The sequence below is a fragment of the Oppia nitens genome, unplaced genomic scaffold (assembly GCF_028296485.1).
Source record: "Oppia nitens isolate AA-2021 unplaced genomic scaffold, nextdenovo-longstitch-racon4-pilon3 scaffold6_pilon_pilon_pilon, whole genome shotgun sequence".
NCBI classification, from domain to species: domain Eukaryota; kingdom Metazoa; phylum Arthropoda; class Arachnida; order Sarcoptiformes; family Oppiidae; genus Oppia; species Oppia nitens.
Window position 1 is genome coordinate 3,883,925 of NW_026533250.1, and position 15,524 is coordinate 3,899,448.

At 21.9% G+C, this 15,524-nt stretch overlaps 1 protein-coding gene across 1 annotated transcript in view; it reads right to left on the reverse strand.

Moving 5' to 3' along the window:
* The window catches only part of LOC128962707 (uncharacterized), a gene marked incomplete at its 5' end in the record, with an annotated part of 31,804 nt that extends 17,190 nt beyond the window's left edge, over positions 1 to 14,614 (reverse strand). The window contains one exon of the mRNA XM_054309109.1: positions 14,430 to 14,614. Within this exon, the coding sequence (XP_054165084.1) occupies positions 14,430 to 14,614 (185 nt within the window). The remainder of the gene's footprint in view (positions 1 to 14,429) is intronic.
* Positions 14,615 to 15,524: the final 910 nt, after the last annotated feature.

Sequence of the window (15,524 nt, forward strand, 5' to 3'; positions counted from 1 at the left end):
GTTTAGCGAAGAAAAAAACATAAAAATATTTTTTCCATTATATGTTATGTGAAAGAAATACAGACAAAGGATTCATAAAAAATGACTACTATTTTATTGAAATCGACTTTTGCCTCAACAATAGACCCAAAAAACATCTATAGTATAGATAATGTCATAAAACAAGAACTACAGAAGCATTTGTTTCGTTGTTTCAGTAGATATCTTCTCAATAGAAGAACACAACACCATAAAGAAGTGAATCCGGTTTTTGACAATAATCTTATCATTAGTGATGAGCACTCAACTGCTCAGACCTCTCGAGCCATTGTTGTTATTGAATAAAAGATATCACAATAAAGATATAATATTTGTACCGGTATTGCAATACTTAAATAAATATGAATTTCAAAAATCGCATATTTTGTTAACCAATTGTCCAACAAATATGTCTTCAATTCAATGCCATTTCATGTTTCATAAAAACAACTAATATTATAAAATATCTTTGGTTTAGTTTATATTACATAATAAATGTCAACAACAAAAATGATCACATTTTCAAACTTTCTATGATATCATATTATAAAACATATTTTTGTTTGTCGACCAATATTTTATTCGAGTGAAAATGATATCCAACTTTTCCAGGTCTTAAAAACATTAAAATTTAATTACAGACATATTTTTTTTATATCTCTCTGAAAGTTGAAACCAACTGACATTAATATTATAAAAGATAAGAATTACACAAATTATTTACCAAATTTGTTATATGTTTTAACAAAATTTAAAAAAATATTTTTAAATTAATTTTATTTTTTTACTAAATAATTATTATAAGGAAAAATCCACAAAGAATGCAATAATAAGAGACAAATAGCTAATTGCACACTAATTACTCGTTTGTGACCAAAAAAAATAAATATTAATAACAAAAATACTAACTAAATAAGTAAAAAGTGTAGTTTGAAAATCTATTGAATTGATTACAAAAATAAACATAAAAATTTAAATTGTATAGTTAATGTCACTTATTGTCTTTTATAAAAAAAACAAAACAAAAAGTATAATAAATAATTTATTGTACAAAATTGCAAACAACTATTCATTGAAATATATTGATTGCTTTTATTATTATTATTATTATTGTAAAATATATATTCAATAAAATAAAAACCTTTATATGAAAAATTTTGAAATACTTTCAATATTTTGTTTTTTTTAAAAAAGGAGAACAAAAGCAATGAAAGCGAAATATATTATTAAAAAGAGTAGGTGTGCTCTGGATATATGGACACAATCCAACTCACATCCCATTCCCATACAGTTTCCCATTCATGGCTTCATATTTTTTTATCAAAAATGTTTAATGCATTTCAAAATTTATTATTTTATTATACTTTTTATTGACTAAAAATTTGATAAATTTGTTTATACTATCATTTGATTGAATGCAAAATATTTAAATGAAAAAGAAAACTACTAAAGGAAACAAACTCCTTAAATGTAAAAGAAAATAAAAATCATATCTTTGGATATTAAAGTACAAAAAATTGATAATTTAAGTGATGGCCCATAAAATAACTGTACCTTAATTTCATGTATGAATTATATATATGTTTATATAATAGTAAATAAGAAAATCATAACAAATAAAGTTAAATTAAAAAAAAAGTAATTTAATACATGAACGAAACTGATTGTATATAATTACAAGCAATTTATATATAAATAGATTTATTAAATATTATGGATAGACACAAATGAAACATAAAATGTATGCATAATTAGAGCACTGGAAGTGATTTTTCACAAAATTATGCAACACATTAAATATTAGCTTTTAGTTTTAATTAGATTTTTGCTTATAATTTATAAATTAATGACTTAACCAATTATAACTAAAGTGTAGAGCTAACTATAAACCACACAATTAATTAAAGCATAAAATCATAGACAATAGCGTTTAAAACAATGATAGAAAAAGTAACAAAATTATATTTTTAACAATTTTAAAATTATATTAATAACTTTTAATGACTTAATTCAATGCCGGGTTTATAAAACACTACAACAGTTATAATTACCTTTTTTGAAAAAAACTAAAACTAATTATAAAATAATGTTGTTATCATTATTATGTTTTTTCAGTAAATATTTGGTTCAATTTATTTGGCTCCCAAACAAACTGACAAAACAATAATTGTCTGTACAAATAGAGGTATGACTTTTTGAAAAATATTTTAACAGAAAAAAATTTTCGATAAAAAAATCTAAGTATAAGTCAATATAATTACAATTAATAGTCAACTGACACACAAACGAGAATCGACTGATTTAGTGTAAAGATTATAGAGTGCATGGATTCGCCCACACATTAAATTTATTTTATTTTTTTTATTATTAAAACTCCAAACAAAAGGCACGCAAATACATGAACACCATATTTCACTGGATAACTAAAGTTTTGTTACTAAACTATACTAAAAAAATCGGGTCATAAAAACATTTAGAGATAGAGATTGAAAATGAATTATAGTTTTCAAATATATTATGAGATTCTCAACTTATAATAGTGATTGAGATTAAGGTGGAGTTTAATAGTTAGCCATAGATGGGGACAAATAAATCATATTATGATATGAACTGTGTTTTAGACCTTTATTAATACAAAGTAAAATTGGTATAAAATAATTGAGTTTCCTTTTAAATTATTGTACAAAATGTTTTTTTAAATTCAACTTAAAGGTTAGTACAGAAATCAATTGTTTTTATCAGGAGTTAAGCCATAGGTCGACCACAAAACTAATCAGTGTATCCATGCGTTGGAGTTAAATATGTTTTTTAGATAATCGTTAACTACAACCAAACATAAAAACTCTTTTTATATTTTTTTGTGAATCATATTTCTGAATCCGTTAATAATCATCGCTAACGACATTCAGTATTAATGTCTAATATGTTTTCATTTCACATCAAAACATGTCTTTAATACTATCATATATTTAAGTGATAATTGTATACATTGTTAACAATAAACTAATGAAAATCATGATTATCATCTTAAATATAGATTAGACTAATATATAGTTTATAGAGAGAGAAAAGTTATAAATTTATATAAATGTTAATATTGTGTCACTCATTGACTATTCATAGCCATTCATTTGTCTTACGAAGACCCGGAAGACACGGTTGACGTTAATTCTCTCTCTCTCTCTCTCTCTCTCTCTCTCTCTCTCTCTCTCTCACACACACAGACATACATACAATATCATCTAAATCTTCATTTTGATACATTTTTCAGATGAGATATAAATACTCAAATCACGTCTTAATGTGAGAACCAACTGTCCACTCAATTAGTTGCCAACATATTTCAACTTATAATATATATATATATATATAATATAAAGTATGAATGATATGATGAAAAGTAAAGTCAAATAAATTCAAAAACAAACTCTTAGTGAACAAATTCCACAGTTTTCTCATTATTAACATTATTATCAAAACAATTAAATTATCATAAAATAAACTCATTTCTTATATAATGAATCAAATCGTTAGCTTTAATTTATTTATTAATTATATAATCCAACGTAAGAACTAATTGTTAAATATACACATATATAAATAATAAATAATAAATTATTTTTGTTATTTTATTTGTTAAACAAGTAAAATATATATAAAAAATCATTTGAATTGTTATGTAATTTATAGCATTAAAAAAATTCATTCATTTATTACAGCATTAATTATATTGACTTCTATTTCTGATAATTGAAACAAAACTGGAGCTCAAAAATTAATTATATAATTCTGTAAATCAAATAACATAAGTATAAGGGTTATGAAATATAATGGATGAATCAACAAAATTATTTAATAATATTATATTTTAATTACAATTATTAATATAATATAAGACAGAAGAGGAGAGTTCATGTTTGTCATTAAATGCGGGTTCAAATCCATAATCATTTTTTACTATTGTTTTTACTAATTAGAGATAATTAATTATAGTTTAGGAGAAAAAAGATGTCAATAAAATTTGTGCCCAAAATCTTATTAATCGAAAAAAATACAAATTTAATAATAAGTATGTTGTTTGTCAGCCAACAAACAATATATTTATATATAATTTACAAACACTCCTTTAGGGAGACATTTATGTCAATATAATGTGACATATGTTTGAAATGAAAAAATAAAAAGAAAGAAAGAAAACATTTATATGGATATTATTTTTGTAGAAAAATAAAAACACAAAAATTAAGTTTAAATTTAATTAAATTTAAGCCTTAGCTTGTATTATATAATGTCACATTTTAATTATCGTAAAATTAAATTAAGTGATGAGTAGTAATTATGCATAAGTTTTAATTGTTTACTTTTGCAGTTATCTTGTAGTTATTAAGTAAATTATTAAATATAAAAATTGTTTTCAATGCCATTTACTAGCAAATTGTTAAATAAAAAATTATTCATTAATTTTCATTTCATTGGTATGGTTGTCATCATAAAAAATATTTTTATTATAAATTAACTTATCATTGGAAATGGCAATAAACATCTTGAATTTTTCACAAATAATTATATTTTTACCAAAATAAAACAATTAATAATTGAAAAGCAAACAAACATTTATTGAATATAAGTATTAATATTGGCTAAAATGCTGTTAATTATGAGCTAAATGTTTGTTTTCAATGACAAAATAATTCAATATCAATTAATACATAAAATATTTTTATTATGAATTAAACAATATATATATATTGATTTTAGTACTAAATATTTATCAACAAAAAAAATGATTCTCTATTTTTGTAACTTATGTTTACGAGTTTTATTTAGGACTTTATGTTAAAATTCGTGATATAAAATAATAATTATATAATAATAATAAATAATAATATAACAATATATACAGTTTACTAAAGTGGGCACATTATATGTATGTTATATAATAAAAATAAAAATACATTTATATTCAAAATAATAAAAGCATCAGTATTAAAGTCATGAATGATATTAATTATATAAGATATGAACATATAATTTATCATTTTATGCATTTTAGTTATTATTATTATTATTGTTGTTATTTAATAGAATTAAGCAATAAATTCAATTCAAACTATTTTTTATATGCTATAAATTGTTATGAAAAATCAAGAGTTCAACACAACTATCATACAAATCGATAATCAAATAGCAAATGTCATCCATAAATATGGCTAACTATGAGATCCTATTTTGGTAGATAACCAACAAATATACTGTATATTATATATATATATATATATATATATACTGTATATAAACCTGTATTTTAGATCACATTTTCATATCAGAATACATAAACATTATTATAAATAATAACTCAAATGGTATGGCATAATCATACAATAATATCTAAGTGATTAAATAAAATATAGTATATAACTGTAATGTTATAAATATACTGTAAAAAACTATGCTTTAAGTTATATTTATCAATTGGTTTATATTTCTTGTTTTGTATATTTATAATTTCAATTATTAAAGAGCAAAAAAATCAATTTAATATATCGTAATAGTGTTAATCTGAAAAAATTAATTAAATTCAATTATATAAATCAATAGCAAACATAAAAATATTTGCTATTTCCGTAACTATTATTTGCATTAAATAAAAAATTATATATAATACAATATAACTATGACTAGTACTTTATAATAATGTATAATAAAAATAAGAAGATATGTAAAATATAATTAAAATTATCATACATATGATGATGACGTTTAAAATACTGTATATAAAATACATTAATAACTGATTAATCAAATAACTAAAATATCAAATAAATAATATAAAATAATTTTTTATATTTCAGACATATAATTGAAAAATCTACAAAATTTAATGATATCTCAAATTTGATGTCTAAACTTTAAATTATATTTTTTTTGATTCAATAAAATTATATAATAATAAATTAATGTCTGATTTTGAAAAGTAAAATCAATCAGAAAAGCTATGATTCGTAACAAAAATAATATTATAAATTAGTATTTATAAAAATGAATTGCAAGTGACCTTAAGTTAAAAATCGTTTTATTATTATTATTATTATTATTATTATTATTATTATTATATATAAAAAGTACTAAAAAACAAAAACTAAAACCCATATCACATAAAGTAAAAAACAAATAAAATTATTTAAAATATATAATCTAACATTTTTTATAAAGCATAATAAAAATATATAGCAAAAGTATTGGACAGAAAAAACATATACATAAATAAAGAAAAATATAGTAATATAAATCTAAATGTAGATTTTGGTACAAATATATAAAAAGTTGTTATATTAATTAGCATAACTTAAATGTCAAAAAAAATGTTTTTTCCATAATATAATTTTAAACAATTGAAAGTAATCCTTGAAAATTGAAATCAGTCTATTTTACGCTCAACTCAAACAATAGATTTAAAAAAAATAAAATATTAAATAATTTGTTTGTAATGAGTTTGATTTAAATGAAATTGATATGAAAATTATAATTATTAAACTTTTATGGAGATAATTAACAAATGCATTTGAAATTGTTTTATTTTATTATGTTATTAAGTAATAGTTACGGTAAAAAAGTGTTTTTTCTAATCTATAGAAATTAATAGTCATTTGATAAGTCAATATAAAGATTTAGGTTATTAATATTTATTTATATAACTTTTATAATACTAGTCATTGTAATAGTTAAGGCAAATAAATTATAATTTTCTCCCTTTTCCTAAATTATCATTTCCTTATAAAATTCAAATGTAAAGATTTAATTGAATAGTAAAAAAACATTGCATTCAAGAAATAGTGCTAAATATCGTGTCATATATTGTAATTTAAAAGTCGTAAATCACAACTACAGTACATATATATAATATATATCATTTGGTAATAAGCAAGAGATGCAAAACAACATATAACAAAAAATTGAGACAATTGTATAAATCAAAATAAATTTATGAGTCTCGAGACATATATAAAAATCTCAAATATTAGATATTTTCCTCTCAAATGCTTTTAGTTTCATTAAAGTATAATTTGAAAAATTTAATTTTATTTAAATTTAATTTTAAAATTTGGCTTTTATTCTTAATAAAAAAAATATATTTACAAATAAAATGCTGTGTAATATTAGTTAAGTTTTAAAAAATATACTGTTTATTATAGAGCAAAATGGCCGATAAATTTAACTTTTAAATATCTTAAATATAATAAGTATAAATTTAAATATATGCTTTTATAAAAAACAAATTTTATGCGTAAAAACGTCTACATTGTGAACAATAGACAAGCGTTTGTCATATGCTTGAAAATCACAATTAAATTTAAGTCTCTATTAATAATGTCTCTAATAAAAGAAGTTATATTATATCAAACAAAAATCTTTTAATAAAAAAAATAAATTGCTATAACATTGAAATAACATTTGAGTATCAAAGGGGGGAGAAAAAAGATTGTGTGCCATAACTCACATATTTATAGTAAACAATTATAGTCGACAAATAAACTATAATATCTATATACTGTCACTATTTGTGGCTAAATTATTAATCACTAAATTATAGTGTCATTTAATAGCAATATATTAATTGAAAATGTTTCATACAATATGAATAAGCTTGGTCATATTGGACATACTGTATTAATATACAGTATATATAAGTTATTTATATTTTTATAAGTTATACATAAAAATCATTAATTTTATTATTAAGATATGTGAATATCGCATTAGTAATGTTTCAATCATTGTACAGTATATGAAATCTATTACAAATTTTTTAGTAACAGATAATATTGAACATAACATATATTCTGAGCCATACACTAAATAAATTGCTTTTTATATAAATTTATGACAAATATTATATAATTAGTCTAATCTATTTTGATATAAGTTATAAAAATTGTGTGCTATAATAATTTATATAAAATAATTGCAAAAACAATATATTGCCAAATCCTATATCTCTAAGGAAAAATAAATATATATAGATATATGATTGTATAACAAAACGATATTAAATAAAATTTATAGTCATTTGGGACGAAAACAATTAAATAATTAAATTTTTCCATTTCAGGCGTTAACCTTTAATTTAGATAAATACATTAAAAATTGCTTTTTATTTATTAACTAAATTATTGATTAACAATAAACTTATAGCATATTGAATATAAGCAATTGAAAATAATTAAAATTAAATTTTTAAAAATATCGTTGGCTATATAGTAAACAAAATTATTTTTATAATTACAGTAAATTATTTATATTACTTTATAATTTTATTTTTATTAAAATTAACGACAAATAAAAGGATGAAACCATAAAAAAAATAAATGCTAACAATAAAGCTATAGAAATATCTGCTCTATTCAAAACTCAACAAAAATCTTTGTAATTAAACTAAAAATTTTATTTTTATTAAATTTTTTTTTAGAGAAACCAAATATAGTTAGCATAAGGAGGGAGTCATCGTGAGAGGGCACACATGTGTGTAGAAATGTGATATAAATATTACTTTTAACTAAAAATATGTGATATTTATAAAATAATGTCAAAACTGGCAAATACAAGGAAATAGAGAGAGAGAGAGAGAGAGAAGCTTTATTTGCGACAATTTAAAAAATTTGCATTGAATTTACGGAAATGTAAACAAAACGCATGAAATATATATTTCATAAGTTAAATATTTTTAAAAATCTATAAATACATCATCTCTTTGGTGGTTTGGGAGAGAATAAACAGGTTCACCGGTGGTTTAATGAGACATCAAAATCATTCAAATCTTATTCATAAAAATAAGATTACATATCAAAAAAAAAAAAAAAATTCAAAGTACATTAAAAAGATATATCAACTGAAGTAAAATGCATTGCCATTAATGGCTGAAAACAACAAAAATACTTTTAGTAAAAACTAAAGCAAAAAACAAGATTACAATATATATGACAAAAGGAAGTCATGAGAAGAGAAGTGAGTTTTAAGCACAAAAAAAGACAAATGAAATGTTGAATTAGTTTTGAAAAATAGTAGTAAATTATAATAAGAGATAACATTTGTCGATAAAAAATAATGAGATATACAGTGATATATGTGACTGTTTTAGTCATATAATTGTGGCGCAAATGAAAACATTATTTAATAAGGACTTTCTCTCTATATATTTATATAAGAAGTCGACTTTGACCTAAATATCAATAATGTTTTTGTCTTTCCTCTCAAATACTTTATTGTCAAACATTTGAATCTTCAAACAAAAGGGTCCTTTAGATGGTATGCTTTGGTTAGTGTCTGTTATGGCTGTCCTCTCTGTTCTTAAACTAATTCAATAATAAGTCACGCATTGATTACATTGAATGCATTGTCAATCAATTGCATTGTATACTTAATGCCACAAAGCTGTCAATGATGTGAATTTGTGATACAATTTTTATTATATAAAATACAAACAACTTATTATTATTTTATTAAATTAATAATATTATCTTTGAAACAAGTATTATATATCACGATATCGATCAATAATTATGTAAACATATAGTTAAGAATTAAAATGATTGCATCATCCAATGGTCGTCTTATTTAAATCATTTGTGAATATATACTGAATATACTGAATATATCTATTGGTATTTATGATTAGTTCAGTGGCTTAATATTGGATTTGATCCAATTGTATGAGTGAAACAAAAATAATGATCATTACAAGCAAAAATATGTGCCAATATTATGATTGCACTAAATCATAATATGTAATAGAGGACTATAGGTTGTCATTATATAACATTTATATTATATATCAAAACTACTGGCACACTAGGATGATGTGTGTGTGTGTGTGTGTGTGTAAGCAAATGTAAAAATATATTCACACAAATACATTCATTAGTGATGAGAGAAATTGGTTGGTTGACAACACAAAAGATATTTAATAAAAATAAGTTCAATGCTAATGAATCCATTACTCCCACACATCTAATTTTTTAGGTATCACTTTGTTTTACTTTAACAAAGTTTTTTTTGTGTGAATACAATTCTATGTATTATTTCGAGAAAATCAAATTAGAAATACATTTATAGACACAAAATATATATTTATAGTAAACAAATTCATGTGAATATTTTTATTAGACAACAGATGAGTTTTAAGATAATTTAATAATAATAATAATAACTCTTTATTTTTTCAACAAATAAAATTAAGATATAGAGTATTAAATTACACTATAATGTATTACTTAGGAAAAAATGCAAAACATAATGAATTCAAAGTTGACATTATTAAATCATGTTATATAATATCCAAAAAATATATTAAAAAATCCTAAAAATCTTTCTTTATTCCAGACATTGGATAACCCTATTTGAAATTAAGTATTAAAATATACATTAGCTTTAGTTTTATATTTTAGTTTCTATTAAATATAATGTTTATTTTAAGTTTGATGAAATGGTAAACACAGTTGAAATTATCACCTGAATTGGCAGTCAATCCTAAAAAAGTCTCTCCAATGACAAGTCAACATTAAAGCACTTAACTATATGCCACGGATAGTATACAATAGTAGTTATTGCTAACATTTTTTTCGTCTAATATTATATATATATATATATATATATATATATATATATATATATATATATACTATAAATCCAATAGAGACTCATATGAATTAGTTGTATAAAAAACACGTGTGATTAATGACAATGAATACAACAACTGACGACTGAATGATTTATATCTTTCTCTTTATTATTATTATTATAACTACAACTTCTTTAGTGATGAGAAATGGTTTACGCTTTATATATCCAATAAAAATATGTGAAAATTGCAAAACAATACTCAGACTCTCTGTCAGCGCTATACTAATATTCTCGACTTTTATTCTCATAAGAATTGTTATGTATTAAAGTGTATTATATAAAAAACATAACAAAAACACATTTATTTGATATAAACCTTATTTGTTTAGCAATAGGAAAGGGGTAGTAGTTTTATGTTGTGTGTGTTGTGTGATATAAATGTGATTTATATTGAATTTGAATGAGCTTTTGATGTGTGTATTTAAACGGAAAGGAATTAGAAAAATGTCCATAAATTTGATTATTGAAAACAACAATCAATAATAAAATCAATAAATTGCTTTTTAATACAAGCCTTTCATGCTTTTAATGGTAACATTGACTAACCACTCATATAAGTTATATGATATAACTACAGTATATATATATCAATATACAGTATATGAAGATATTATAGAAAAGAAACATAATTTTCAACACTACCACTAATTTGCTAAAAATAAATAAATTTTTAAAAGCACTTACTTTCACAAATAATAAAATATAAATAAACAAACAAACATTGTGTCCATTGTTTTCAAATAAAATTGAATATATATTTATTATACAGTATATAAACATTTATATAATGTATAAATAAAAACAACATTTTTGGTCTAAAAATTCTTCACTTGAAAAATAAATAAATATATATAATATATAACACAAAAAGCATTTATATTAGCTTTAGATAAAGGTTTTTGGAGATTATGTTTGAAACGACGAGTGTATATCATTTCCTAACTGTTGTGTATATATTATTATATACCTAAACAGCTAAATCCTAACAATATTGTGATCAATCAAAAGAGATAACAAGTGAAAAAAAGTAAAATAAAATAAAATAAACCTAAAAATACACAAAAATAATGATTTAAAAAAATTAATTCCGTGCTTTTGTTTGCTATTTTAGTAATTTTTCATTTTTTCAATAAAAATACATTTTTTCACGGAAACCGTATGACAACTGTTTAATTAATATATCATTATTATCAAAGTTTTTTTCTCAGACAACTATTTTATGTTTATTTCTTAGAGAAAAAAATGACTTAATTTTCAATACAATAATCGTGTGATTAAATTGAAAAGCAATTGAAAAACATAATGCCTAACAACAAGAATATTCTGTAATCTATTGCAACAATTTTTTATGAATTCTTTGGGGAAATTCTTATTAAATTTGTAATTATGTCAAGCAATTGATTCATAAATTTCATGTATTAGTTGAATGCTATGTAAATATTAAAAAGCAAGTGTAAAATAAACATTATATTTTAACCGTAAAATAAAATATATATATATATGAATAGATATTTATGTATAATTCAAATAACATTAACAATATGTGAATGGCGTTTAAATGAAATTGCATTTCAGATGCCATTAAAACATTTTCGTTATTATTAGTATTATTATTATATACATACAGTAGTATATCTGGTATCGTATATAACGATTTAGTGCCAGAAGGTATACAAAAAATTCATAATACCATAAATTTATATAATAAATATACACTATATATTCAAATCTTTTTTGTATAAAATTTATTCAAACATAAAAAACAGTTGATTTTTTGTTTAAAAAATGGATGAAATATTATCAAAAAATAAATTCAATGCTAAACAAATCAAATGCAAAAATCGGTATAGATTTTGATTGAAAAGTTTATCAACAAAAAAGTAAAGTAAAATAAAACAAAAGAGATAATCAATGACTAAATATTTGCTATTTTAATATCTTTTGTTGAAAATATATTCTTCAGAAATATATAATTTTAAGATAATTATAAATTGATTGACAACTAAAGCCCTTGTGGGCCATCAGTTACTTAGTTTATAAACAATTTTGTTTTGTAAATTGCCTATAAAAATGTTTATCATGTTTTTTTTAAATATCTTCAAGTTAAATGCATTTGAATTTTATATAATTTTTAATATATTATAAGGCATATATATATATATATATATATATTTATGTTATAAAATTCATAAAAATATTAAAAACATAAATAAAGACAAATAAACAATAAATAAACAAAATATATTAAAGTCCATTATCTTCATTATTTAGAAACTTATATATATTTTTTTAAATCGCCACTGTTTTCAATAGATTACTGACATTATTTGACATATATTTTGTCAATCAATTATATGATCTGAATTAGTGTCTCGGCTAATATTATATAAATAATATCAAACTTATGGATAACACAGTTAGCAAATTGTTTTTAGTTATCGACTATTCAATACCCGTACTTTGCCCTTTACTATACCCATTGAAGCTATTGTTTAGGAGATTAAATAAAACTTGTGTCTATCAACACATACACACCGTGTATGGCCTGACCATCACAACAAAACTTTATTATTATTAGACCCATTAAATAGCAATCTTAAATACTATGTGATCATCACTATCAGGGCATAAAACAGTGATTGTCATTAATTTTTAATTGATATTTCCCTTTACAAGTCTTATCGTCAAATAACAAGCAAACAAACTGGTATAGACTGGTTCACATCAATTTTATTTCATATCAAATTAATATGTTTTTGAATCATTTTTATTTATATATATATGATATAAAGTATTAAGACTATACACTACGGGTCACACAACTGGTCACACCATATTTGCCAATACAATGGCATTGTATGTATGTTTCAAAACCTCAACAACTACTGCAACAAAAACCCAATTGTTTTCAATACACGCAAAACGATATTACTATTTCTGATATGATATTATGAAACATAAATAGACATTAGTTATGTCATCCAAATTATTATTGATTATTATTACAATATTATTATTATAAGTTTGATCAATGTTTGCTATAATTCTTTAGTAAAACTATTATATTGTTTTTTAAAATAGCAAATATTAAAAATATTGTTTTCAGTCAACTTTAACGATCAATTAATGCTATATTACTATTATTATTAATAAATGAAAAAAATAATTTATAAAATGACGACAATATTTTTAATAATACAGTATATTAATAAATATATGATATAAATATTCAATAAATAATTCAATGATATAATGTATTGCTATTTGATTATTAAAGCGTTGCTCTAATTTTATATTGTAATACAAATACAACCAAAAATAAATGTTTATAAAAATAAATAATATGTAAAATTTAAAAATAAATATTATGTAAAACGCGGCACTCATTTGAACAGTCAATTGGCAATCAATTAGACGTTAAGTTAGTTTTCTTGAGAGAGAGAGAGAGAGAGAGAGAGAGAGAGAGAGAGAAAAAAAAACACAGAAAAATCAATTGATTTTTATTTGTTTTGCTAAACAATTGTGTAATTAAATTATTGACTAAACAAACAAATAAAATAAAAATAATTGATTAAAATGATTGCAATCATCGATATATCATATGATATAAAATGATAGACAAAAAACATTGGCGACGACAATGAAATGCTTTGTTGTGATTGTGATTACAATATATATATAAAACTAATGATAACTTAAGAGAAAATTGAAAACAAAACAACAAAAACCATTACCCGATAAACCAGTCGTAAGTGTCTCTCAGATACTCCGGTAGTTTCTCCAGTTTGTCGACCAATTGATGGGCCAAACGGCTGTCCCAACAGTGCTCGGGTGGTTGTGTTTCGGGAATGTATGGGCTCAGTGGCCAAACATACGACAAGTTTTTGTTTGTTTGTTGTTGTCGTTTGCAATTCAATAGTCAAAAGCCATACAAAATAATTGCAAAACACTTTCGATGCTATCATTCACTCATTCAATGAACAGATTATTATTATTATTATAAATAAATATTATTATTATTATTATTATTTGTATTATCAGTATTGTATTGAAGGCATCGCTTCCTTGCAATACAACGAATGACGACTGACTCCGAGTCAATACACACACTGACTGTCAGTATAGTTACTATGGATACCAATCTAAACAATTGCTTTTACATCACTTGCTATGGACTGACACACGAGGGAGCTATTGGATGGACAGTCAGACAAACAGCTAATAAATATCAAACTAATGTATTATCACTACTTCTCTAATCATTTCTCCCTCTTTCTCATGACATGACATCAGTAAACATATCTTTCATCTGAATCTGTAGCCAAACACTGGTCTCTGTTATATATATACTGTATATAAAACACCCAACAGTTTTCATATCAATTTTACTGATATATTATGTTTGTGTATATTATAAACACAAAGATTTTTTTTTTCGTCGCCTATAAAACACATACAAAAATTTCATTTACGGTTTATGTAAACTATTAAAACAAACAAACATTGATGTTATGGCAAAACTTTTTTTTTCATTATATTTATGTATATTTTTTTACATAATATTCAGTGAAACTTAATATTGGCATTTATGGTAATAGAAATATATATTTTATATCAGTTATATAACTTGAAATTACTGCAATAAATTTAGTATTTATAGCAGTTTTTTTATCATAAATTAGTTTTTATAATTGTTTGGGTCTATAAAGTAATTAAGATAATAAAAAATAGCGTGAAATACGAGAACATTTTCAATGTCTTAATATTTCATTTTTTGTGACAATAATTGTTGAACAATTAAAACATGATTTATATCAAAAATGATACGA